Here is a 27,948-nt window from a genome sequence, read left to right as displayed (position 1 = left end):
AAAGATGTCATCGAAATAGCCACATACCTTCAGGGATCGGGCTCCCCTCCTGTGAGCACAACGCCCAATGAGGCATCCAACGGCGCTGGACTGGTGGGTGTACCAGGATGTGCATCAGATCCCATGCAGCCACCTAAAAGTGCAGTGTTGGGCACAGTGAGGAGTGAAAAGACCGCCTCACCTCTGCTCGGGCTGGGGTGAGGCATGAAAAGCAGGGGTGAGGCGGTCTTTTCATGCCTCAGTGTGCCTGGGCTGCACGTGGTGCTGGACAGGAGCCGAGTCCCGCAACAACACATACTGGCACATTCAGCAACTCAGTGCGATTGGATGCCTCACTGGACACTTTGTGGGCGCTGGGACCTTTATCGCCCCCAGTACTACTTGGGGTGCAGCGCCGCACGATGCGCACAGTCCCCCAAGTAGCACTGGGGGCGATAATTTTCCGTGGGCGCTGGGCTCGCAGGAAAGAAGTCGAATCCTACTCCTACATTCAGAGCAGGAGGAAAAAAATTTAAAATCCCATTCAAGACAACCTTGCTGTGGAATGACATTAGTATGTGAAACACGAAGAACATTTACGACTGTTCGTGGAAAATGAGCGGATTGTTCTTCTTTCTCTATTTCGTTTCTTTTCTATTCTCCGATCTCACTGAAGCTTCTATCTGCTCCTCCAATGGTGGGTGCCACTTTTTTCTCTATCTAGCTATAATTAAATTAAGTTTTCTCTAAAATATGTTCTGTTTACATTTTCTCTATGGTTAGTTAGTATCACTGTTTCAAATGATTACAAGAAAAGCAACCGTTTAATATTGTGATTTCCTCTGTTACCAAAAAGGTTCTGAACTTTTGAGCACTAAAATCTGCATGAATTGGGATGGCTAATCTCCCCCCTTGCCGGTACCCCCGGTATGGATGGGCGGATACTCTCCTTGATTGGAATTAATTTGGGAATCTCGTAGAACTTGAACGCATACAGTAATGCTTCAAAAATGGACACGTTTTAGGTCATGATTGTTTTATTTAATATTGTTCTATGAAGTATTTCAATTTTCTCGATAAAACTCGTTCGTGTTGTTTATTCACGTTGTGGTGATCACTCCAATGGGTCGCCAAGATCTTATGCAACAAGATGCTTTTTAACAGGGAAAAAAAGTGCAGCATAGTTTCGTTAACCTGGATATTCAGAAAATATATAATTTGTTATTTTATTGGTGTAGCAATACCTATTGTGAGGAACATCAGTGAACTTCCTCAGGGTAACTATGGGAGGGGAGGTTTATCGCATGTTACAGTTGCTGGCTCACTTTTGCATGGGTTCAAAGAGGTATATTCTATGCCCTTGTGAATTTTTTATAGTTGTCTATATTAATCTCTTTAGGCACTTGTTTCTTCCTGATGATTTTATCGGAGCTTATTGCGAGTAACTGCTACTTACACACAAACGTTATTACTGTTTTTATTTTCTTTTCTATTTCATTCAGCAACTTTGTGCGACTAGGAGACCCTGTGAAACTGAAATTTTATATAAAACATTGCTTATCCAAGTTACTGGAGCTGAGATGGAGTCCAAGATAGGATTTCTAAGTGAATCTGAGACCCTGACAAGAATGTAGCGGCATTCTGTTGTTTCATTATCCAAATTACTTAGGTGTATTCCACTGTAGTACTGGCAAAACCTCAACCAAACTTGATTCCTGTATCAGAGTCTTACACCTAATGTAGCCATGATTCTTTGCTAAATTCCAGAATTGAATGTGGGTATGAAGCATTTCTTTTCTGCTTTTGTAGATAATGTTGAGGTTTGGTAGATCTGAGAATCACTTACTCACTGGAGTCTAAATACACTGGAAGCAATTTCAGTCGCAAATGAATGCAATGAACTAGTTGTAGATGTTGTCTTTTGATTTATGTATGGCACCACTTTTTTTATATGTTTCTTAATAGTCAACATTTCCTGTCTCCGTTCCAGGTTGAGGTATGGCTGCAAACTTTTGCTCCAGGATCAGGAACATCAATTCATAGGCACTCATGTGAAGAAGTGTTTATTGTCCTAAAGGGGAGTGGAACTCTCTATCTTGCCTCAAGTTCACATGAGCAGTATCCTGGAAAGCCACAAGAATATCACATCTTTTCAAATAGCACATTTCATATCCCTATGAATGATGCTCATCAGGTACAACCTTTTAGAATACAATCTCAAGTTATAGTAGTAGAAGTACCTTTTGGAACTTCATTCACTTGGTTATAATGGAAACTTTGTTGTCTACTACTATCATTTAATAACTTAATAAAATATTTTACAAACACAAGACATTTTGAACAGACGAGTATAAAAGAAAACAATGGATATCTAATTCCAAGAAAGTAACGGCCAAAGCCCCATATGGAATAGCTAAGCCTTCCAAAGGTCCAAAATTCTTGTACCTTGATACGATAATGGTCTATATTTCTTGGTGGATTCAGATATCCTGATTTCATGTCTTCCCTGTTGATCTTCTGATGCCTCGTGGCCCTTCTCAACATGGGTTAGCAAATGAATTACTGTGAACCTGAGGTTGTCAAACCATCTCTAGGGCTTTTTTCAGTGGTCGATCAGCTTAAAAAGTCAGTCCTGTCATGGAAAGTAATCATTCTCTCTGTATGCATTTCATTGACTCTTAACACCAATAGAAACAATGAATTCTGTTATTCTTCTATTGTTTCTCCAAGCATCCATTGAAGCCACAAAACTCCATTTGGAAAGATTAAATACTGGGAAAGGAGGTTTTGACTTTGAATTCCGGATGGGCATCGACATAGTCACTAGAAGGGTCCTATAACTTTTCTTCCTCCAGTTCAGAAATGAATTGGGTTTATTTCAGCCAATGTTGATTCTTTATGGGGGAATTTTTTTTCTTCCAATTCATTATATTTAGTTAGACATTTATGAGGAGAAGATAATTATGCTGACAAAATGCAATAAATTTGAGAGTTCATTTCTTGGAGTCATTTTATACAAGAACTTTTGGGATGTATTATTATTAAAGACTAGTGGTTCTTCTTCATATGAAGTGCAGTTTCTTGTTGTTGGAAATTATTTTTAACATCAGCGAGGTGGTAAATCCCAAAGTAGAGATTTTCTGCCCCACATTATGTCAAATTGGTAGTACCGCTGGAATCAACAGTGGTGAATGTGAAGAAATCTTAGTGTTGGTTGCTGAAGTTGATGAGTTTGCTGCAAAGAGATAATCCAAGATTTTTTATAGCCAAATCCACCAGCTAATCATAAGAAATGGACCAAAAAGTTCATTCTTAGTGCTCGAACAGAGGTAATGTTTAACAAAGTTTCAAATCTGTAGACATTGGCACTGTCACTTTTGGGGCGCATAACTTTGTGTCCATGTATTGAATTGAAGATCTATCTATTGCATTGGAAAACACAATTAATTGTCCATTCAATTATCAAAAGCTAAATTCAGCAACATTAGGCTGATCAGTTTCTATCTAGCTTTTTTGTAATTGTTGCTAAGACACGTTGTGACAGTACCTAACTTTAAATACCAACATCCATGCAAGAGAAGAGAAGAAGATTGAAGAAGGGAGAGGTGAGACTGCTAAGAATACCAGCAGGCTCGATATCCTTGCAGCTCCCCCTACTGATTGTATTTATGATGAGTAAAAGAGCTTACAATTCAGGTAGCAACTAGGAATCCAGACTTAGAGTACAAGAAGGAATCCTAGAGACTAAACAACACAATAAACCCAGCTTATGAAATAAGTAAACAAAGAGAAGTAGAAGTTCTAATCTAACTAAGAAAACTACCAATCAAAGATACTAAGCCTCGATAGGGACACTCCCCTATCGTGGTACACTATAGCATTACTAACACTTCCCCTCAAGCTGGAGCATACAAGTCACCCATGCCCAGCTTGGAACAAACTTGCCGGAAAGCAGGACCAAATAGAGGTTTGGTGAACGCATCACCAGGTGATTTGCAGAAGAAACGAACGGAGTATCGATCAGCTTGTTCATGACGTCATTCTGCACAAAGTGACAGTAAACTTCAATGTGCTTAGTTCTTTCGTGGAACACCGGATTACTAGCAATATAGATAGCTGCCTGGTTATCACAAAACATCTTCATCGGTGATGTGACAAGAAAACCCAACTCTTGAAGCAACAACTTCAACTACATCAACTCGACTACAGCCTACAGTATGAGCCATAGCTCGATCTCAGCCTCAGCACTAGATCTTGCCACAATTGTCTACTTTTTACTTCTCCAAGTAACTAAATTGCCCCCAATAAATGTGCAATACCATGTGGTAGATCGCCTATCATCAGCTGATCCAGCCCAGTCAGCATTAGAGAATCCAACTACATCAATACTCTGATGGGGACAATACGTGAACCCCAACCTGAGAATATGTGTCTTTGGATGTTTTCCAGTTCTTGGCAGCTGTATCAAGGAGAAGATAGCCTCTGGCTATAGTAGGATCCATAGTGTTGATAAGGTAAGGCATTACGAAAAATTAGATGTCGTACATTTGTCTTGGGCAGGACTAGCAGTGGTAGGCATAACAACAATACTTGTGACATAGCCTGAAAAACCACGAGAATTGATGGCAAGAAGCAAGATCACGACCACATCAAATAATTGCTCCCATTTAATTTAATGGAACTAGCAGGGAACAGAAGAAGATCTCGTTGATAAACTCCTTGTCTAGTAGATGCAAAGGAGATCTCAGAACCGCCCATGGTTGCTAGTCAGAGAAGACTCACAAACACATCAACACGAAGTGGATCCAAAATAAAACATCAAACACCGTAACACATGGATAGATTAGACCATGTATTGGTTAAAAAATCCCATGGTGGGAGAAAAATTCACCACCAAGGGTGAACCGAAAGTGAGGCAAAAGCGGTAGAGCCGCTAGAGGCGGGAGAAGGCAGCAGTGGTGGAGGGTGTAGGCGGCGCCAATGGTTCGTGTAGGTAGGGGCGGTAACTAGAACCGAGAAGAGAGAGAGGGAAGAGAGGCGATGATGGAGGCAGTGATGGCTTGCAGCATAGAAAATGAGAAAGAAAGAGAGACGATGGAGAGAGCTTAGGGTTTTGAGATGAGAACCATTAGGGTTCAGATCCCAAGGTGGATCCCGCTTTGATACCATGTGAAGATTTGAGAATAATGGTTTGTGACTTTATGATCACAGCCCCTCTTTATTTATAATAGATGAGAGAACATTTTAGAATAGGTACAAGGACAAAAATACCCCTAGGACAAAAATACCTTTGAGCCCATTTTACAACAGTTTTCTTTCTTAAAACTTTTATCAATTCCATTGATACTGCCCTCTATGCAACTCCCCTTTTACATCCTCGGTAGCTGAGCAGTTTTCATCATCCATGTCCATTAGCACATGTGAACCTTGGAGCAAGTCCTAATCTGGTTAGTGTTGATCGTAAGATGTAGCCCAAGAGGGGTGAATTGGAATTGCACAATTAATGATCACTAACTCAAAGGATGAGTGATGTAGATACGTCACCTAAATGGGCTTATTTTATTAGAAATAATCTTTGGGTTGGGTTATGTATGTGTTGGGCCTTAGATTCAATGTGTTTTCATTGTAATCGGCCTAGTATATTGGTAGAGCCTAGGCATACAGGATTAGTTAAGCAGTATCTTTATTTTTTTATTTTAATTGTTATTAAGTGTTTTTTTTTTGGGTGAATAATTGATTCATTACCAAAAAAGAGGAGAAAAGAGAATATACAACAGAAGCATACCCAACCTTTACAAATTGGGGTAGGAGGCGTGAGTTTGAGGAATAGACAGGTAGAGGCCCCAAGAGTTTACAATAAAGCCTATTTCTGGGAGAATCAGGGCATCCACCAGTGGACCTCGAAATCTTAGACTTTACTTCAAACATAATGGAGCTCCAGATTTGCTGGAAGGATATAGCTTTGGAGGACCACCTTCACAGGTTGTGCTCGAGCCAAATATGAGAGATTGCAGCACTAAAAGCAAGTTTTCCCACCTTATCACACCAAGATTTCCCCATAAAGGACATGTCAACCTCGATCCATTCTCTATCAAAGGGGAAAATCATTCTTCTCCTAGGCTAGCACTTGGCTAGAATACCATACCAAACAATTGAGAAGGGGCAAGCGAAGAAGAGGTGGTCCACATCTTTAGAGGCAGTCCCACAAAGGCAACACAGGGGGACTGGAATCTGACGGTGGATAAGGAAGGACGGTGTTGGGAGGCAGCAGGTGAAAACCCTCCAGACAATGAAAAGCAGAGACGGCAAATGTGGTTCTTGAACCAGACCAAATTACGCCAGACTTTAATAGAGTCACGAGCCCTGATAAGTTCCCAAGCCAACCTGGCACTAATGAGACCTGATGAAGTAGCAAACCAAGAGATAATGTCACCGCTGCCAAAAGGCCTCCTGGTAATGCTCGACAATGCGGTCCAAACAAAAGACACGGAGGCAGAGCAGGAGGAGGTCAATTATCCTGCCTAATAATGTCAGAGACCAAGTCCAATCTGTTGAAACCTGAGCTATAGATAGGTCTATCACCCACTGAGAGAAGGAGAACTCCTGGGGGTGCTAGTGGTCAAGCTAGAATCTAGTAGAAGATCCGTCATCTAATGTGAGATCTGATGATCCCATAAGCAAGAGGCCTGAGCTTAAGGATCTTCCTCCAAACCCAAGAAGCATCAGAAAACAAAGGAGCAGTCCAGATAGAATCGTGGTGCAGGGGCCGAGAGAAGACCAAATCAACCCAAATACTCTTCTACTTTGCCGCTGGCTTCCAAATCAACTTGAGAATACCAGCATGATTGACATCTTTGATTTTTCTCAAGCCAAAGCCCCTTCCTCTTTGGGGAGACAGATTGATGCTCAACTGATGTGGTGGTAAATCCAGCTGAATCACAGCCCTTCCAAAGAAAGGCACACATAAGGGACTCAACTCGAAATAGTGGACTGAGGAAGCCCAAAAATGCCGGACCTGTAAATGTATGAAGTCTTGGACAGCCGGCAAAAGATAGAAGCTTCCCTGTCCAAAGCTGAAGCCTTTTGCGGAGGCAATCTAAAATGGGGGAGCAATGGTGGGTTGACAATCTCGAAGGGATCAAAGGTAAACCCAGGTACCTGACTGGAAGCTGAATTAGTCTCACTTACCCCAGCAAGTAACAATATAGATTTGGACCGATTGATGCAGAGGCTCAACAAGCTTTGAAAAAGGCATAGGCAAGACAAGATGGACTGGATTGAGGAGTCAGATTTGGAGAAGATCATGAGATCATTGGCAAAGGCCAAATGGGAGTTCTTAAGGGTTTTTCATTTGGACATGGGGGAGATAAGGAGTTGGTCGGTACTAGATTGGATGCATCTGGAGAGGACTTCAAGAGCTAGGGAGAAGATGTAAGGGGAGAGGGGACAACCTTGGCGAATACGAACAGACGAAGAAAAGAAGACTGCGGGGCTACCATTGACCAAGATTGAGAAGTGGGGGAAGAAATGCAATGAATGATCCAATTGATGAAGATGGGAGGAAAGCACATTTTGTTCAAGATACTTACAATAAAAACCCAGGACAAGGAGTTAAAAGCTTTGTGAATGTCTATTTTCATAAGAGCAGGAGGGTGGGATTTTCTGTCAAAGCCTCTGACAAGCTCAGAGCAAAGAAGGATGTTGTCGGTGATGGATCTGCCCGGAATGAAAACCGATTGGTTTGCACTAATAAGGGAGTCAACCACCAGCTTGAGGCGGTTAGCAAGGAGACAGAAATGTTTGGTTGGTCCCTTTAATCTGGCTAGGGGATGGGGCAGAGAAAGGTTATAAAGTGTTTTAGTTAGTCTTGATTAGGATTCTATAAGTCCAGTCTTGTTTTGAGTAGGTTTCCTTCATTATTTTAGTTTTCTAGTCAGTTTATGTTACATTATAAGTTAAGGATTGGTTTTAGGCCTTTCCTTTTTAGTGTTTGAATCTGTTTTGAGTCTTCTTTATCAGTTTGTAAGGGGTTACAGCCTTGTACACGAATTTTGATTAATGAGATTTTGGCTTGAGCTTTTTCTTTTGCTTCTGAGAAAGTATGCATGCTGTGAAACTCAGTTAAGGGTGGGAAATCCTTGGGATCAGTGTAATTCTGATCCAGTACTACTGGTGGGAAACCAAAGGTCACATTCTTCCTTTCTATTCTCTGTTTTTCTTCTTCAAGCAAGTACTGTTTCATCTATTATTTATCAAGATTGTTAGAAACTATTTTAATCTGATTTTGGTGTGGAAGATCATATTTTTAAGTGGCTGTCTTAGTGCTATAATATTAAGGATTGAATACCCATCAAAACCCTCCCAATTAAACCTGTTGGCTGCTCCGTTTTTGAGCCTCTTTTGCTGAAAACGAGATTGGCTGTATTGGAGAATCCGTCCATCAGATTTCTCCAATTTTGGGAGTTTGGGGTATTGAAGAAATTTATAAAGGGGTCCTTTGACCAAAGTTTCAGGTCGATCAGAATATCTGATCTGCCAGGGTATAAAATCTCCCAAATCTGTCCTCTTTTGTTTCCAAATTTCAGGATTTGGATTTTGTCTTAAATCTGACCATTGAATCATTGCTTTATTTTGGGGTTTGGTTATTTTAACTGTTTATGAATTTGGTAAAAATCTGACCTTTATCAGAAAAGGTTTACTTTGGCCATTCTGTTGACTTAATGATGTAGAAGGGGAACAGCTAAGAACCACTGTACAGTAGAATCGTTGACAGGTTGCAGCAGAACATCATAATAGCAATAAAACCAGAATTAGTAACTTAGGAGGTAGAGATCAAACCAGCCTGTAGAACAGTGTCAAACTTAGGTCCAGTGGAGGTGATGTTGAACAGGGTCTATGCTCCAAAATTCATCCAATTCTGATGGTTGGATGCTGAGATATGAAAAGAACTCCAAAACAGAAGGTTATGGAATATCTCACAAACAGTACTGTATTTTGGGCTCCAATGTAGATCAAGTGTTGGCCTTGTTGGGGTGAATGCTTGCTGCAAGTTTGGGTCAATTCTGATGGTTAATGGTGGAGTTTTGAACTGGAGTTGAAAATAGAAGGTTAGCCTCAAATTAGAAGGTAAGTGATGCAGATCGATCCAGCCAGCAACAGGATCCAAGGCAAGGGATCGAGTGACCTCCTTAGAGGTCTGGAACAGTCCTCCAAGTATCACCCTCGATGGAGTAAAGGCTGCTGGGTTCAGGTCCTTCGATTCAGCAGCAGGAAAAAGAAAGGGTTGCAGACGGCAGGTGTGGAGATGGGATTTCTGGCCCCTGTTCAGCAACAGCAACTCCAGTACTTGTTTGGATTGATTTCTGATCTTCTCAGTTGGAGCAGCAGTAAACAGTTGACGTCTCAAAGTAACAGCAGGGGTTTAGCTCGATTGAGGTGAGAAGATAATGAAAAGAAGATAGGAGAAGAAGAGAGAAGGGGATAAGGAGATTCGGCTCTCAGCTGCCCTCTCACCCTTCATGTCACACACATGGACAATAGAAAACTTACTTAAGCAATAATAATAAACTTCATGATTGTTTGGAGGCTACTAAGAGCCATTACATATATAGGCAGCAATACCTTCTCCCTCAAGTAAATAGAAAATAGAAAGTAATTTGCTACCAAGTAGCTTACAACCAAAATAGAAACTTCCTAAAAAATCTAGTTGCCTTATTTCAAAATAGAAACTCTTATTTTAGAGAACAAAACAAAAATAGTAACAAACTGAAATTAGAAACTGCCTAATATACTTTCTAAAACTGAAACAACAACTCAGCCTTATCCCAACTAAATGGGGTCGGCTACATGGATCCATTAAAAAACAAAGTAAGAGGAATGCAAGGTAAGAAGAATAAATGGGATAAGAAAAGTAAGTAATGAAAATGAAAAATGAAAGTAAGAGGAAAGAGGATAGCCCAGGGAATCAGGAAAATCTCAGTTAAATGGTGTCAATAACGTGGATCTTTACCCTCCAAAAGGCTCTATTTGAGGTCATACTTGGCACCAGACCCAGACTAAGCGTGTCATTCTTCACAACCTCACCTAAGGTCATTTTGGGCTGCCCCTAGCTCTTTTAGCTCTTTCAATTGGTATCAGATCACTTCTCCGTACTGGGGCGTCCCCTGGCCTCCGTTGCACATGGCCAAACCACCTCAAACGACATTTTCGAAGCTTGTCGCTGATCGGGGCAATTCCCACATCAGCTCTAATACGTTCGTTCCTCACTTTATCCATCCTAGTTTTGCCACATATCCATCTTAAAGTCCTCATCTCTGCAACACAGAGCTTCGTTATATGGCACTTCCTAATTGCCCAACATTCCGCCCCACACATCATAGCAGGTCGGACAACAGTCTTGTAGAACTTTCCTTTAAGCTTCAAAGGAATGCGTCGGTTCCACATTACTCTAGTCACACCTATCCACTTCATCCATCCCACTTTAATTCTTTGAGAAACATCATTATCTATGACACCTTCATTGTGTATGATAGACCCCAGATATCTGAAATGGTCACTTGGCGGTATCTCTCTCTCCTCAATTTTCACCATCTCATCATCCATCATAGTGTGACTAAAGTCACACATCATATACTCTGTCTTTGATCTACTAATCTTAAAGCCCCTTGTTTCCAGGGTCGATCTCCACAACTCTAACTTAGTGTTGATCCTTACTTTTGTCTCATCCACCAAAATGATATCATCGGCGAAGAGCATACACCACGGTACCTCGTCTTGGATGTTCTTGGTTAATTCATCCATGATAAGTACAAACAGATAGGGGCTAAGGGCTGATCCTTGATGTAACCCCACTGTAATTGGTAATTCCTTGCCCTGGCCTCCCACAGATCTCACAATAGTTACCACACCCTCATACATATCTTTAATTGCCTCTATATACTTACTCGACACCCCTCTCTTCGCCAGAACATGTCGGATTAAATCTTTAGGGACTCTGTCATAGGCTTTCTCTAGGTCAATAAAGACCATATGGAGATCCTTCTTGCTAGCTCTATATCTTTCCATAAGCCTCCTCAATAGGTAGATAGCTTCTGTCGTGGATCTACCTGGCATAAAACCAAATTGATTCTTTGAGATATGAGTCTCTCTTCTCATCCGGGCTTCAATAACCTTTTCCCAAAGTTTCATAGTATGACTCATTAATTTTATGCTTCTATAGTTATTACAAGTCTAGACATCACCTTTATTTTTGTAGACCGGCACTACAATGCTTCTCCTCCAATCATCTGGCATTTTCCTTGAAATCATAATCATGTTAAATAACTTGGTGAACAATATACTCCACATACTCCCAGAGCCTTCCACACTTCTATTGGTATCTCATCCGGGCCTGGTGTTTTTCTTACTTTCATTTTTCTTAAGGCCTCTTTAACTTCCGCCACACCAATCCTTAGTACATAATTATGATTTGTGGTGTCATGATGATTAGTGTTGTTAACCGGTTCAATCATATTCGAACTATCTCCATTTAGAAGTTCACAAATATACTTCACATGATAGGCCCACAAAATCTTCTAAAAAATATCTCCACACAAGGAAAAACGGGCTGTGATACTGTTCACGTGAACAGTAACGTGAACAGTGTTTTGGCCTCTTCATGTTTTGTCCTACATCAACTCTCCCTCTCTAAGAAAAAATTCAACCTCGAATTTTTTAGAGGATAGAAAGGAGTGTTGTGTTGTGTTGTGCACATCCATCTTCAAGCCGTAGTAGAACTCTGGCAGCTCCTTGATGTCTGGAATAAAATCTTGTAGTCGTGGAACTTTCTCTTCAAAGAACTCTGGTGGCATGAAGAATTCTATGTGCTCAACTTCAAAATCAGCAGTCATGTCCATGGGGTCTTCTAAAACTGTGTTTTCAGCATTCTCTGCTTCAAACTCTTCAATGTACACTTCGACATTCGAAACATCAAGGGCTGACTCTTCCATGACCACAAAAATTGCCGGAACTTCAACATTAACCTCATAGATGTCATTGTAATCATTCAGGGTGTCTTCACACTCTTCCCCTTCAAGGGCAGCCTTAACAGCCCAATTATCATCAAGTTGTGGTTCACACACAAGTATCTCTGGAATAGATTCAATGGCTGTGATAATTGAGTCTGCCTTTTCTTGTTGCTCGTCCATCTTCAAAACTTCAACGACTTCCATGGTAGCATCTGTTGGAGGTGGTGGGCGATGGGAACCAAATGGGGCTTTAAATGTTTGTTCAAAAGAGGCCATTCAGTCCATTGGATGCTTCACGCTCTCTTCAAGTGTAAGTGGCTTTGGGGGGGGGGGGAATATTATCGTAGGGAGAGCTTTCTTCGCATGTGTTCCCGTAGGTACTTGTTCTTCGACTCGTACTTCATCTCGTCCCAAGTCCTAGGTTCATGTCCCCTAGCTATGAATTTCTCTGCATGGACTTTCCACCATTTTCTAGCATAACCAATCAATCGGGAGTAAACAAACCTAAGCTTCCGCTCCTCTGTCAGGTTGTACCAGTCAAAATATTCCTCTAGAGAATTCAACCAATCAAAGAAGAATACTAGATCCCTCTGCCCATCAAAGGAAGGGACTTCTGATCTCATCTTCATTGTATTAACATCAACCCAACAAGGAGGTGATAGGCTCTAATACCAAATAATGCAGGAGGGGTTCAGCTAAGAACCACTCTATAGTAGGATCGATGACAGATTGTAGCAGAACATCATAATAGCAGTAAAACCAGAATTAGTAACTTAGGAGGTAGAGATCAAACCAGCCTGTAGAATAGTGTCAAACTTAGGTAGAGTGGAGGTGATGTTGAACAGGGTCTTTGCTCCAAAAATTCATCCAATTCTGATGGCTGGATGCTAAGATAAGAAAAGAACTCCAAGAAGGTTATGGAATATCTCACAAACAGTACTGTATTTTTGTTCCAATGTAGATCGGGTGTTGGTCTTGTTGGGGTGAATGCTTGCTGCAAGTTTGGGTCAATTCTGATGGTTAATGGTGGAGTACTGAGCTGGAGTTGAAAATAGAAGGTTAGCCTCAAATTAAAAGGTAAGTGATGCAGATCGATCCAGCCAGCAACACGATCCAAGGCAAGGGATCGAGTGGCCTCCTTAAAGGTCTGGAACAGTCCTCCAAGTATCACCCTCTATGGAGTAAAGGCTGCTGGGTTCAGGTCCTTCGATTCAGCAGCAGGGAAAAAAAAGAGTTGCAGCCAGCAGGTGTGGAGTTGGGATTTCTGGCCCCTGTTCAGCAACAGAAACTCCAGTACTTGTTTGGATTGATTTCTGATCTTCTCAGTTGATGCGGCAGCAAACAGTTGATGTCTCAAAATAACAGCAGGGGTTTAGCTCGATTGAGGTGAGAAGACAATGAAAAGAAAGAAGAGAGAAGGGGATAAGGAGATTCGGCTCTCTCAGCCAGGCCCTCTCACCCGTCATGTCACACACTTGGACAAGAGAAAACTTAAAGCAATAATAATCCACTTCATGAATTGTCTGGAGGCTACTAAGAGCCATTACATATATAGGCAGCAATACCTTGCCCCTCAAGTAAATAGAAAATAGAAAGTAACTTGCTACCAAGTAGCTTACGACCAAAATAGAAACTTCCTAAAAAATCTAGCTGCCTTATTTCGAAATAGAAACTCTTATTTTAGAGAACAAAACAAAAATAGTTACAAACTGGAATTAGAAACTACCTAATATACTTTCTAAAACTGAAAATAGAAACTAAATTATGGCAGCATTAGGATAGAATCTTTCTCCACATGATGGGCCCACAAAATCTTCTAAAAAATATCCCCACACAAGGAAAATACGGGCTGTGACATTGTCCACATGAACAGTATTTTGGCCTCTTCTTCTTCATGTTTTGTCCTACATCACTTAAATTCTGTTTTCAGGTTTTACTTGTGATCCTGTTACGGGGTTTGCGTAATTCTGAACCTGGGGTTCATCCTACCTATCCCCCATCAATGAGACGCAAGTAGAGTATAAATAAAATACGCAGAAAAGGGACCAACGTTTAGAGTGGTTTGGCAAATGCCTATGCCCTCTGCCCAGACTGTTCTAGCTCTCCAACTAAAGTGTAGCTTTTACCGGTGCTAACCAAATCTTTAAGTCTCGATTTTTGTCTGAGTGGGGAAGCACTTAATTATTTTACTGGCTGACAACTGAACCAGGTGTTTTACTCTGGCTCACACCTAACCATTTTCCCATGGATATCACCCAATTTTGTTTTTAACAACAACTAAACCCCAGGGTGTTTCAAGGTGCACACTTAGCCTTTTAACTCATGCAGGAGTTCTTCTTGAGTTTTGCAATTTAAGGAACCCAAACCTCTTAATAGACAGATATGCAAGATAAAGATCAACTCCCTCAACCTATGACCCTTTTTAGATACTCGGATATATTCAATGATTCTAAGGGCTTGTGAAAAGAATAATGAGGCTCATATATATAATCAAATCCATAACGGCTAGAAAGCTAACCATTTCTGACTGACCGTCAGTATGGTTTGGCCGATTGTCAGACTAGCCATTTGTGATCATTGTATTTGAATGTCTCTTTTTATAACCATTATGTTCCAACGGCTATATTTGGCCGGTTGTCCGTCTGGGCACACAGTCAATTTTCCCAATCCTTGCACAAAACACTTGCGCTCAGGAAGAATTTCCTGACAGAGCAAGTTGTTGTCTAGTTGACCATACAGAAGTTCGGTCGTCCATGCGGGAATGGACGTTTGGTTAGATACTTGGATCGTCCAATGCAAGGTACTGCTTTCCAACCTTTGCCGGTCAACCGTGGCTTATAGCCGATCAACCACTTTCTCTGTTAAGTCACAAATTACTATCAACCAATACATGTGAAGAGATTAATTGACTCCTATTCTTTGTGGGTGTCTCATAATAATCATTTTAAAGGGTTGAAGTTGAAACATAAATTGCATCAAGATATGCAAATAAAGATCCTAATCCTATGATTTTCTGGAGCTTTGGCTTTGATCTCTTTGTCCCCTTGATGTGCGAGCTCCTTCCCAGTCATTGGCATTTGTCAAATTCTAAATAACCGTGGCTTGATGAAGCTTGTATGTTGTGATCACCAGCTTCTCCATTGCTCTCAATATAGCTTGGTTAATATTCTAGTTAAGTATAGGCTTGATACTTTTATCTTCCATTGAAGTCCGTGAGCTTTTCTGGGAATGTATAAACCTTTTCGCGTACACAAGTATATCAGTATTCCCAAGGACCATCCTTGCCATCTCTCAGGTCATTAACGCATTACCATAGTGTCCAATTGTTAGACTGACAGACAAGGTTTCTATGTTTGATGTCAATTAAATCAAGTTGGTGTATTTGAACAGATTACAATCTCCCAACAGGTAGCTGCACTAGACAATCTCTACACTACATGTTTGAGTATTGCCAGTCTAATTCTCTAATGACGTCATAGTCTTCAACAATCAGAAGACCTGTGTAGAAAGGTTTTGTTTACTGCTCATAGTTTGAAAACTCGTCTCGACTCGGTGTCTCGACCAAGTCGAGACGACAGAGATCTCGGCGAGTTTGTGCATTTTTTCTTTTTTGTTTCGGAATGATGGCTCGGTGGGCAAATGGCCATAATTGGTTTCAAAACTTTAAGGAAAGCTTGTTTTAGGGTTAATAAGCATATTTAAATATTCAAATTGTAAAATTTTATTTTTAAAAAAAAACACTCAATTTGGTGTTTTGGATTTGCACTCTTGGTTGGCAGTAAATGTCGAACCCTTAATGTAATATTGTCTATTCTACACATTGTTTCAGTTCTATAGACATAATTGACAAGTAAAACAAGTACATTATGCAATAATGGATGAAGACACATAATATTGAGTAATTATGTAAGCAATAGTTAAAGACAAAGTTTCTACTACAAACTACCAAGTACAGTGAAGTGTGAATAATGCATATTACATGGACACCCAACCCAAGTACAATGAACAATACAGAGGTCATAGATACCCTAGTCTTCCACATCCCAATTCCCAACTATACAATACTATGATTGTAGCCAAATCTTCCACAGTAAGCAGTAATCAATCTCTTCATAGTGATGTGGCAACCCCCAATAGTGTATCCTAGTAGTATTGAGTGATGTTTTGGCAAAAAATCAAGAACCTAGGTTTTCCCCCTTCTCTGTCAAGTTTACTTCGAAATTTCAAAGTCTGGCTTGAGTTTGTCTTTTTATTGAAATTTCAGTCAAGATTTTCGAGTTAATGCATGTTTGAGATTTCGCACTCTAACTGGTCTTGAGGAGCTCGAGTTTCTCGAGTCGAGATCTCGGTGAGATTTAGAACTATGTTACTGCTTCACTTGAATCTTTCTCCCATGAGGCTCCTGCTCCTCCTGAATCTGGATTAACTGCCTCATGGGTCAAATGGTTGGAATGTGAACAATACCATTACAATTGACAATTACATGAATGCCTTAGTAAGCATGGAAAAAGGATTCTCCCATCCCCCACCCCCACCAAAAGAGGTTGGCTCTTTTATATTTTACAAAATCATTATTTGTGGATAGCTATTGAAAATTCAAGTTTGTTCTATTCTGGATATATTTCTTGTTTCTCCGATTAACATTTTACTTGAACCTCAGTGGTTAGATAGGTGATACTTATCTGGGATTATCGATTCAAATATTGCAGATCCAGAATACAAATGAATCTGAGGACTTGCAGGTGCTAGTTGTTATATCTCGTCCACCAGTCAAAGTGTGAGTATTCTCCATTCATGTTCTCTATTTGCTAGTAATATTTTACTCACCAGATTGTCCCTTGCCGACCTCTTGGCTTTCTGATCACTACTTAATTGTAATAGCTTGCTGGTCTTCGTTTGAACGTTGCCTTTGGGTAATGAAGATCTTGTTTCTTATGGTGGTGGGCTAAAGTGTCTGTGTATCTGCTGTTCAGGTTCATATACAAGGACTGGTTCATGCCCCACACTGCAGCCAAATTGAAATTCCCCTACTACTGGGACGAAGAATGCTTTGAATCACCCAAAGATGAGCTGTAGTCTTCCATGCTACCCCAGCATATTGTCATGTATGTGGATTTGGCCTTCAATTCTTGACTCTAAGATGGCCAATGCTTTAGGCGACTAGAACCAAGTAAGAAAAGGAACCTTTCTTGGATCAATAATTGTAGAGAAATAGGCTTCTATGGATACAAACAAATTGTGAAAGGGGATTGGGGGGGGGGGGTTTGGAGTTGCTGTTGAATCTTCTCAATTTCATATATTGCTGTAGATCTCATAGATCAAAACCAAGAGGATTGTAGCTCATGTATTATGGTATTAAAAAAGTTACAATTCAACTGGCCCGTTGTGCTGTAGACATGCATGAATGCTTACGGATTTGAAGCTTCATTGAGTTACTGAAAATAAAGGATGGAAAACAAGGGTAGCACTTCCAATATTTGACTTAATACAGGATTTTAATTCAGAGGTATCCAACTACATCAAAACACCTTCAACTACACTCCTAAATTGGTAGAATGGTCTTCTTTGGAACATGCTTTCAAGCATTTGAAACCAGGAGTTTCACTAGTGTAATTCGACGATTTAGAGGAGGATAAACACCGAGCTAGATAACTAAGGAGAAAGGAAAATTTTCATCTCTTCTAACCCTTCGGACACTAGCTTTGTGGAATTCCTCTTCTCTAAAGTCATCGACTCCTAGACTGCAGACTCACTTACCACCATTCCCCATCTAGGAGAAATCAAATATGCGGTCTTCTCTATTGGGGCCTTTAAAGTCCCTGGGCTTGATGGTTTTCAAGTTTGTTTTTACCATCAATTATGTGATCTTATTTGGAGGGACATTAAAACTCTTGTTCTTTATTTTTTTTAAACTGGTTCCCTCCCAATCAGATGCAACCATACCCTCATTTGCATGATCCCCAAAAAGGAAAATGCATATTTTGTCATTGACTTTTGACCTATAGCCTCTGTAATGTCTCCTACAAAATTGTGGTCAATAGACTTCACCACCTTCTCCCAGCTTTCATCTCTCCATTTCAAGTTGCCTTTATTGTTGGGCGTCAAATTATTGACAAAACATTGCGGTGGCCCAATAGATATCACTTATCTCAATTGCTTAAAAGGCAAAATTAGGTTTTATGTTACTATCAAGATAAATATGGCAAAGGCATATGATAGAGTTGAATGGAAGCTTATCTGTAATTTATTTCAGTTTTTGGGTTTCAATGAACAACTTCCTTCTTTAAAATTGAAGAAAGCTCATTTGAGTTCCTTCTACCCTCTAGAGGACTTCGACAAGGATGCCCCTTAGTCCCTACCTTTTTTTACTAGCAATGGAAGTCCTTTCTAGAATACTGGGGGCGTATAGAGAGATTGACCTTTTCAAAGGCATTAAAATTACTAGGAATACCTTAGAAATCTCTCATCTATTTTTTGCAAACGACACATTCATTTTTTGCAGGGCATTTGAAGATGATTTATTCACCATTAAATCCATCCTGGACCTTTTCTTTGATCTCACTGGCCAAGAAGTGAATTTCTCCAAGTGCGAGATTTTCTTCAGAAGAATGTGTTTGGTTCTCACAAAAGACATCTGTGCTCTCTCCTTTGTATGAGGAAATGACCCATGAGTCATGACTCCCTTTACCTAGGAGCCAAATTGAACCACTCCCGATCCAAATGTAAAGATTTGAGTTTTCTGGTTAATAGGGTAAGATCCAAGGTCTCTCTTTGAAAGGTAAAATTTCTTTCTTATGCAGGGCATAAAATTTTAATTCAATCTATTTTAGTCTCAACTCCATTTTATCTGATGTCTTGTTTCTTATTTCCTTTAAAAATATGTAGATCTCTTGATTACATTTATCTCAATTTCTGGAATAATGATTCTAAGGATATGAAAAAATATTATTTAATTGGGTGGAACAAGATTTGCCAACCCACACTGTCTAGGGGCCTAGGCATTAAGACTTCTTTTATTCATAATAAAGCCCTCATTCTCAAACTTGGATGGAGACTTCTGACTAAAACCTCTTCTATCTGGGCTAGGGTCTTGAAAGCCAAGTTTTTTCCTAGAACCTCAATCTTTGACCCCAAAACAATTTCTAAAAGAGGTTCTTGGACCTAGAACACATTGTTGTTGTTCTTCTAGATTTAAAAAAAAAAAATATTTTTTTGCCAGGTAGACAATGGAATGAACACTTTTAGTTGGCACGATCCTTGGATAACATCTGCATCATACAATATTTTATCCTATGTTTCAAATCATAATCCATGTTTTATCAAAGTCAATGACTTTATAGTAAATGAAAATTGGAATGTTAATGCTCTATCCTCTTGTTTCTCTAATATGTTGATTAATAAATAACATTCTTAGAATCAACATTACAGAATTTGAGGATCTCTGGAGATGTTCCCTATCTAATAATTGATCGTTCTCAACCAAGCTCGCAACCAAGTTCATTTCTACATCTAATCATCCCAGCCCCATGATTTCCAAATGGTGGCGATTGTGTAGGAAAATTAATATTCATCCGAGATTTAAAATCTTCTTTTGGCGTGTCTTACATGCAGGACTACCTATCAGAATTTCTCTTTCGAAATGGATGCCCGTCGAGCCTACATGTGTTTTATGTGGTTCTCATGATGAATCAATTTGGCATTTTTTTCTTATCATGTGAGAACTAAGCGTATCTGGGCATTTGGCCCCCTCGGATTGAGAACTAAGCATCTTTTCGGCCCATCATTTGCATTTCTGTGTGCTTCCCTCCTCTACACTACTGCCCTTGATAAGCAATCTTTGATTTGTTTTTTTTTCTTCTAGTTTTTATTATCACGTGTTATTTTATATGGTCTGTAAGGAACAAGGTTATTCTAGGATTAGCTAAGGCTGATCCTATGGTGGTACTTCGGGATGTATCTAAAGGCTTTGTAACGTAAACATTAGTCCTCCCTTTGAATCATCTTCAGATACGGATTTAACACAATGCACACACATCTTAAATTTCTGTTCACTAGATGCTAATCCTAGTTTGCAACTCCTTGTTTTAATCTACGCAAGCATATATGATCTTGAACTTAGATTAACAAGTTGGACTTTTAATATTTTGTTAGCTAGTCAGGATGTGTTAACAGATGCAGGTAGCCTAACAACAACAGATGAAAAGGAAGCTGAGATATTTGGAATTCTACAGAGGTGGAAGTGTGCTATGTAGGCTCACATCAAAATTAATCAAGTATGGTGCCTCAACAAAGAACTGTGTGACCTTCTTCATCCAACCGACTTCATCCGTATCCCTTGGAACTTAATGAAGCCATATTTTGAACTAGGTGATGCAACAGATAACTTTTCTAGTGTTGAGTTTAAGTGGTGTAACAATGAACCATCGTTGGATCGCCCTACTTTTCAGTTTTATAATTTTTTTTTTCTCATCAACAAAAAAAAAAAAAAAAAAAAAACCCATTGATTCTTGGCTTCGCCATATCTTGCAGGGAATGAATGGGAAGACTCAAGTATATCTTCATTAGCTGGAAGGAATTAGTCTCCACTAGCGTGATTCAAAGAATGAACAAGGGTTACTGTTTGTTTAGGTATGATTGATGGATGTAGCCCCAATGGTTAAAGCTCTGCCAGTTTCTTGTAGCTTGGCAGTGTTCGAGTTGTTCATCAACAATGTTAGTGATGTGACATTATGATTAGATTTTAGATTTATCATTAAATCTTACCCCCTATTGTTCCTGATTGAAAATGCCTTTCTCTTAGATAGGATGAATGAAATGATTTTATCTTAACCATGGGTGAAGAGAAACTGGGTTAGAAGAATATAGGTGTTGACATTAAATACTCAGCTCAGGTGGATTTCATCTAAATCGAGGTCTTGCGAGCAGAGATCATGCATCTTACAGATCTGTCCTTCCTCTTGTATAATTAATGGTTTGAGGCAAAAACAGATATTTTACATTTTATTATTAGAACCATTCTAAATCTTAGTGGGCATCAAGTAAGGTCCATCAATCATGGAGCAAGGTTGTTCAATAGAAAATTAAAAAGAAAAAGCAGTATAAAAACCATGAACAAAGGTTTTAAAGTAGAACCTACATGCTAACAAATCACTAATCCCACTAACACATGGCCATGCCATGAAGCTTTTAATTATTTTTTTTTTAAAGCCTAACAAAATTTCATAATGCTAGGTTATACAGATGACCATTTTGATAGGCCAAGAAGGAAGGTAACTATTACCAAAAAAAAAGAAGGAAGGTAACTTAATCATTTTAATCAAGACTGTTGCTTGGATTGACCCTTTGCATTGCCATGCATCAAATTTTGTTCTCTCATCAATTGATTAATTATTTTTCTCTGCAAGTATTGTCAACATTAAATTCCACATATTGACCCATTACATAAATGTATTCAGGCGAAAGTTTTGTCACTCAAAGTGAAGAAAGAATCTCTTCATCCACGGTGATTTGACGTTATAATTAGATTCTCTTTTTTTATTTGTTTATTTTATTTTTTTGGAAAGGGATTAGTATTATGATTAAACTTTTGGAATAGTTATTCTCAGCATTAACTTCTTCCTCGTATTGCCAAAGGTCTAAAAATACCCATCTTCGGTCAAAACAAAGGGTAAGATTCAGTGGTTAAAGAGATTTTTTTTTTTCACCATGGGTGAAGGAAATATTTTTTTTATACATATTTATTCAAGTTGATAAATAAGAAGTATAAGCATGTCTATGCCACTTGCTCATAGAACCATCTCTCCTTTTAAAAAAATAAGAAATCTAAGCATGTTAGGTCATACAATCCAAATGGGTCACTGAATTTTACATCAAGCCAATCCAAAGAAATCTTTATCCATCTGATGAGCAAATAAAGAAAAGCATGTATCAAATGGGAATGATCTCATTGAAGTCGAACTTTTGGTGTTCTTATTTTTTGTTTTCTCTCTTGGAAGGGGAAGGGGTGTAGAAGGTAAAAGTTGGGGTCATTTTCATGTTGGGACTATTTGAGTAACACAATAACACCTCTACAAGCGTACTTAAAACATATAATCTTCTTTTGATTGTGTTATTTTCAAAAATTCATTTAAGTTCAAGATGAAAAAAGAGTTTTCAAATTATTGAAAATATACTTAACATTAAATGATTTTCAAGAGATATTATTGTTCTATTAAAAAAAAAAAAAAAAACTTAATTATCTAACCCCTTCACAGTTAGGATTTTTTATTTTAAGAAAGGCTGGATGATAATTTTGCATGCACCTATGTATGGAAAGCACAGGAACCACAAGACCAAGCAACGGTCATCACTATAGTGCCACATGTAAGACCCAATTCTTGGTAAACACTCTTACAATATAGGAAATATATGGGTTTTGCTAAGGCTATAAAAAAACGTGACCCCCACTTCTCACATTTTTTAATTTGGGAAATCTGTTAAATAAAGAATAGGAAAAAATAATAATTTTCTTGACAGCTAATTGGAAAAGGGTTATTCTATAAATAAAATAGAATTGGAGGGTGTTTAAGTGCATAGACATCCCAAGTTATTTACGAGTAGCCAGGCCAGCAGGGATACCTGTAGAACAGAACTGGCGCTTTGTTGGCCGAATATGTCGGCCCTCTCAGTAAAATATACAGCTTTGAATGTCCATGAATTTCGTTTGTTTTCGTTATTGGGATCTGGGTCACTTTCACTTTCTTTGAAGAATTATACTACTGCAAAGAAAGAAATTTTTTCCTTTTTCTCGGGTTCTGAACTCTTGTATTGTGGTGCTTTTTTAATGATTGTATTCTATTCAAAAACTTCCTCTGTGGATTAAGCACAAAACTGATCATATGCTTGAGTTGAAGTTTGATTCTTGCTGTACAACTAGATCTTCAAATGGGGTTTTCACCAAATTGATCTTTCTGATGGGGTTGCTTGTACGTCTAATTGGCTCATCTTTTCTGATATTTCCACAGTAGGAAATTGGTTTTGCTTTTCTTGTTTTAAAATCAGTGGGGATTGGTTCGTTGGGCACAATGGCTTATCAGTCACACCATGGTTTTTGTAGTCCTATTGCTCTGAGAATGGTCTTGCTTCTGGTGGGTGTTTGTCTGGTTTGTTACATCTTGGGACCTCCATTGTATTGGCGCTTGATGGGGGATTTTGCTGCTTCTCGAGCTTCATGTGCTCAATGCACCTGTGACTGCCCCTTGGAGCCCATCTTCTCTTTACCTACCGGTAACCTTTACTCTTCTGATCTATTATTTCTTCTTCATATATATATGGAAGTACTGATGCTTTGGCATATCTGGGTACCCTATTGTTTGAGAAGGGATGTTTTCCTTTTGAGCTATTAGTGGATCTTTTCCACCAATGGCATAGATTAAACAGATGCAATGAAAGCTGTTGAAGCTGATGATTTTGACACAGGTTTTCTGATGGAATTGTTTCATATGCTTATATCTCTCTGTTGTTGGTGTGTGTGTGTGTGTGTTTTCCCAGTTCTGTCTCTTGGTTGCTGATCAGTACACCTTAAAGGCACTGTGAAGACAAGGGTCACCTTATGATTGTTTTCAATGTTTATAACTTTTATAGGTCAAGAGAGAGGTACAGTTATGTCCTGAGTTGATCTTATGGTGATAAGATGAACAGATCAGGAAGTTGGACTGGTCTGGTTTTGTAAAACTTTGGAACAAATAGATCTTCTAGGGGATATAATCTGTTAAGCTTCTCCTCGTGGCAAAGATCCTTGTCATTTATTATGAGTCCTATAATGCTCACACTAATTGGTAAACTGATTAATTTGTGGTTTATGCTGTTTTGCTTGTTTATTTCTGTAATTTTCTTTCCTAAATGTTTTCCTAGTTTCTGAAGTGAGGTATATCCCTGCCTGACATCTAGTGTAGATTGCAATCATGTGATGGAGGGGGATGAATTACATTCGTTCTGTTCTTATTTGTTTGGGAATACTAATCAAATCATCCGATCATCAGGGAAATGCGGAAGAAAGTTACATCTTCTCCAGTATATCATTTTCTCTTCAAAGACCTCCCATAACATTGGAATAAGAAAGAGAGATTTTACGTGTAGAACAGATATTAAATAAAGGCACTCAAACAAACACATGTATGCTTAAAAACCATATATGCTTCAAAAGTATTGTTTTTTTCCCCCTTAACTAGGGAAAAAGAAAATATTGATTAGGTAAGCCCGCATCAATGCTTTTGAGTTCCCAGGTCATGGCCCTAGTCAAGTCTTCGGGACTTTCTCAAACACATAATTCAAATGAAATTCATAGAGCTTTCTTAAAACTGCTGCTGATAAGCTGCAAAGAGTTCTAATGTGCTGAGAGGATTGAGGACTTCATTTGATGATATGGCCTTCTGCTTTGAGTTAAATAATGATGTGAGCCTCTACAATTGGAGATATTGATGATCTTTTGAAGATCACAAGGCTGTTTGGAAAAGGTGGTTAATCTAAGGATCAAAGGAGAATTACTATTTTTTCAGTTAGGGACAGGGAATCAGGGATGTTGATGGAAATGTCGTGATTATAAATCTTGGAAGTCAGAATCTTCTGTCATTACATAAGGTTCTTGTGAGGTAGGAAGACTTAGTTTTAGATTGCTGATGTGATGCAAAGTTGGTGAGAGAAATCATTTCTATGCTGGGGTATATTTCTGGATCACCCAGTTTTGTGTGGTCCCCAAGGTGATTATCTCTTCTTTTCTGTTGCTTCTATAAGAATACTGACTAAATTTTGTGGAAGCAAAAGCAGAGTACACTGCTTGCTCTTTTTTTATTTTCCTTTCTTTTTGCCAGGGGTGGGGTTTGATGATGACTTTATCTGGTGTTAGAAATCAAGTACAAAAGCCTATTCTGATATATCATAGTAGGAAGATACTCAGCTTACTGAGCCGCAGATGCACATACTTGTATTGGGAAACCATGCTCTCTATGGACAATGAGAAATGACTTCTGCCCTAAGGATGGGGATTAGGCTACATACCCTTGTGGCCTGATGTGCATGTTATGTAGTATGACTTGGATATTTTTCAAAGGCTATTAGATCCTGTGTATGACATGTTTTTTTTTGTATTTTCTATAATACATGTCTATTCAATAAGATTAGGAAAAAAAGTACAAAACACAAGAAGAAATTGTTTTTTTTTTTTCTTTTTGAATAGGTACTTATTCTATGAGGGAAGGGAGGGAAGATGAGAACCACGAGGCATGAACCCAAGACCTCCTGGTACAGTGGGCTGTTACGCTCCACACTTCTACCAACTGCATTAGGCAGTTGTTCTCAAAGAAATTGTATTTGTTTAGTTAGAAATCTGTTTCATTGAGTGAAATATTAAGTTCCTTCAGGTACAAACTTAGCTTTTTAGTTTGCACCTGCATGCCACTCTTTGAGGGTGGGCCTTGATGCAACGGTAAGGTTGCTCCATTGTGACCAAGTTGTCACGGGTTTGAGTTTGTAAACAGCCTGCAGGGGTAATGCTGCATACATTATGACTCTCCCCAGACCCCGCAGTGGCAGGAGCCTCGTGCACTTTGTATGCCCTTTTGTTTTTTTTACCTGCATGTCACTCTTTACTCTAAAACAAGGAGCAAACCTTTATAGATAGATGTACAAGAGTATTATGCACCACACAGCATTGGCCCCATTGCCTCTCATTGCGAACCACTGGAGCTCAAGGCATATTTAATCCATAAAGTACTTTAGTCCACTTTGTAGTTGCTATTGCATGCTTGTTCATAAATAAATAAAATTTAACAACATAGACAATAGGACTTCCACAGATGCATGTTAACAATCCTGTTCTTCTTACTAATGCTTTTGGTTTTTCATTGTTGCATATTGGTAATGTCTTCCATATTCATATTTGTCGGTGGGATACTGGTCTTCCCCCTTTTCAGTACTAACATTGGGTTAATTTTTTACTTGTAGGGCATTTGAATTACTCATTAGCAGGTCAGTCCATTTGATTCCAAGTGTACATCTGTTTGAATGAGTAGTTGTGATTTCATTGCTATTTTAAGGGCAAAGTACAAAAACCTATGAATATGAAGAAAATACATTATTGAAATTAGAAACCTAAAATTTCTTGACATGGAAAGCAAAGTACAATACTTCAAATGATGCGCAAATGAAGTGTTCTCATTTTACTAGAACAGAGATTTGTCATGTCAGTGGAAGTTTTTGATACATCAGAACTAATGCCATTGATATGACAGAAAGAAAAAGCATACAGTGTACAGCACCTCTATTTTTATTGGGTGTGTCATGATAATCACAAACCATCAATGGGTTATTATTAGATTAACTAAGTCTGATAACTTCAGTTAATATTTTTGAAATGTATTAGAAGATGCATTAGTTTTTCCTTTGTTCTTGACCATGATACATCTTAGATTTTCATTATGCATTTCCCATATTTCATCTAGGATACCTGCCAGCCGCCAATCATAAGGGGATGCACCATCTGTGGCCACTTGGCTGGTAATATTATCTCAGCTGAACTTAAATGAAAAGTGAAATTCCCTTTAACCTTGGGACTCTTTTTTATATTTATCATATATATGTAGAATAGATAATCATATCTTTGTCAAATTTAGATTAGATTGTACCTTATTTTAATAAAATCATGGTGGGTAATTTTTTTGTGTGGCACCGGGGGGGGGGGGGGTTTAATGTGTGGCCAACTTCTGACCAATAAATAATTACCATTAAAATGGACTTTAGCATGCTGTATCAACTGTTGTTCTTGAACTCAACTCAACTCAGCCTCATCCCAGTTAAATGGGGTCAGCTACATGGATCCTTCGTATCCAATCAGCTTTATTCAAAACCATACTTGTTACTAGTCCTAAGCTTTGCACTTCTTTTTTTCTTTTGGTAAGCAATTCTAGAGTTGTCACTGTTGTTTTTGCCTCTCTTTCACGGTAATGAAATATCAATTCCTTTATTTCAAGTTATGTACCTTTTTTTGTAATCTTATTCATTTTTTTGCCTCTCTTTCACAGTAATGAAATATCAATTCCTTTCTTTCAAGTTATGTACCGTTTTTTGTAATCTTATTCATTCCTATGTGGGCAGACTGTGGTAAACATGATCCTGAAATGAATGAAGAAATGGAGAAGGACAACATAGATTTACTGTCCGAGGAACTAAATTTACTGAGAAACGTATCTCATGATAACATAGAACACACCAAAGCATCCATACTAGAAGCAAGGAAGACATCTTCTCAATACCAAAAGGAAGCAGAGAAGTGCAATACAGGAATGGAAACATGTGAAGAAGCAAGAGAGAAGGCTGAAGCAGCGCTAATAGCTGAGCGTAAGCTATCAGAATTGTGGGAGAGACGAGCTCATGAACATGGGTGGAAGGAACAGAGAAGATCATACTTGTAAACTTGGGGGGAAGGATACGAGAGGAAGTGCACTCATGATCAAAGCCTTTTTGGTTTTCCTCTCCCCTGCCATCCCCCCCCCCCCCACCCCCAACAAAAAAAAAATCTTGTTAGGAAGGTAGATTGTCCGTATGCCTGTATATTTGAGGCCCATGGATCAATTTTGTGCATGTAAAGTAGCTTTGGCTTTTTTTTTATTTGACCTTTTATTATTAGAGCTAGTTTCTCTACACCCATGGTGAAGAGAGAATCTCTTTGTCCACCCGATTTGACCCGTATATTGGACGGGAGAAGGGTATTTTGGATCTTGAACAATAGATATGGGAGTTAATACCCAATTATATAAACGATAAAGTTGTCTTAAAACTTGCTCCAAAGGACAGGTACTAAGGTAGAGATAAGCTTAATTATACACTTGAGAGAGTGTGATTTTTGAGGAGACAGTCTGATCAGTGTTTTCACCCTCCATTTGAGGAGGGTAATGAAAAACACATTAAAATGGTTTTTCAAAGATTGTGA

The 27,948-nt window shown here is 38.9% G+C and overlaps 2 protein-coding genes across 4 annotated transcripts; both read left to right on the top strand.

The window, feature by feature from the left end:
• Positions 1 to 575: 575 nt before the first annotated feature.
• On the top strand, positions 576 to 17,125 carry LOC122669953 (auxin-binding protein T85). Of its 2 annotated transcripts, none has more exons than XM_043866876.1 (5): positions 576 to 676; positions 1,218 to 1,324; positions 1,970 to 2,173; positions 16,694 to 16,761; positions 16,958 to 17,125. In XM_043866876.1, exons 1-5 carry the CDS (start codon positions 595 to 597, stop codon positions 17,058 to 17,060), a joined length of 564 nt encoding a protein of 187 aa, XP_043722811.1. In that variant the 5' UTR covers positions 576 to 594; the 3' UTR covers positions 17,061 to 17,125. The 2 variants fall into 2 exon arrangements, with proteins under 2 accessions (XP_043722811.1, XP_043722809.1); XM_043866874.1 differs by having other exon boundaries at positions 576 to 680; positions 1,219 to 1,324.
• LOC122669954 lies at positions 10,809 to 27,461 on the top strand. 2 transcript variants are annotated; one of them, XM_043866877.1, is made up of 5 exons: positions 10,809 to 10,820; positions 20,144 to 20,148; positions 22,991 to 23,249; positions 25,965 to 25,988; positions 27,114 to 27,461. In XM_043866877.1, the coding sequence occupies exons 3-5, from the start codon at positions 23,048 to 23,050 to the stop codon at positions 27,428 to 27,430; spliced, it is 543 nt and encodes a 180-aa protein (XP_043722812.1). In that variant the 5' UTR covers positions 10,809 to 10,820; positions 20,144 to 20,148; positions 22,991 to 23,047; the 3' UTR covers positions 27,431 to 27,461. The 2 variants fall into 2 exon arrangements, with proteins under 2 accessions (XP_043722812.1, XP_043722813.1); XM_043866878.1 differs by lacking the exons at positions 10,809 to 10,820; positions 20,144 to 20,148; positions 25,965 to 25,988 and having other exon boundaries at positions 22,827 to 23,249.
• Positions 27,462 to 27,948: the final 487 nt, after the last annotated feature.

Source organism: Telopea speciosissima, chromosome 7 (assembly GCF_018873765.1).
Source record: "Telopea speciosissima isolate NSW1024214 ecotype Mountain lineage chromosome 7, Tspe_v1, whole genome shotgun sequence".
NCBI lineage: Eukaryota > Viridiplantae > Streptophyta > Magnoliopsida > Proteales > Proteaceae > Telopea > Telopea speciosissima.
Note: the sequence above shows the minus strand (reverse complement) of the source record. Positions and strands in the feature narration are given on the sequence as shown.

What these genes read in the sequence shown, in the direction of transcription:
- LOC122669953 (XM_043866874.1), top strand. Translation starts at nt 595, where the DNA reads ATGAGCGGATTGTTCTTCTTTCTCTATTTCGTTTCTTTTCTATTCTCC. An exon ending in CTATGAATGATGCTCATCAG is followed by an intron (nt 2,174 to 16,693) that starts GTACAACCTTTT and finishes CAAATATTGCAG; the next exon opens with ATCCAGAATACAAATGAATC. An exon ending in TCTCGTCCACCAGTCAAAGT is followed by an intron (nt 16,762 to 16,957) that starts GTGAGTATTCTC and finishes TCTGCTGTTCAG; the next exon opens with GTTCATATACAAGGACTGGT.
- LOC122669954 (XM_043866877.1), top strand. Translation starts at nt 23,048, where the DNA reads ATGGCTTATCAGTCACACCATGGTTTTTGTAGTCCTATTGCTCTGAGA. An exon ending in CATCTTCTCTTTACCTACCG is followed by an intron (nt 23,250 to 25,964) that starts GTAACCTTTACT and finishes TTTTACTTGTAG; the next exon opens with GGCATTTGAATTACTCATTA. An exon ending in TTTGAATTACTCATTAGCAG is followed by an intron (nt 25,989 to 27,113) that starts GTCAGTCCATTT and finishes CTATGTGGGCAG; the next exon opens with ACTGTGGTAAACATGATCCT.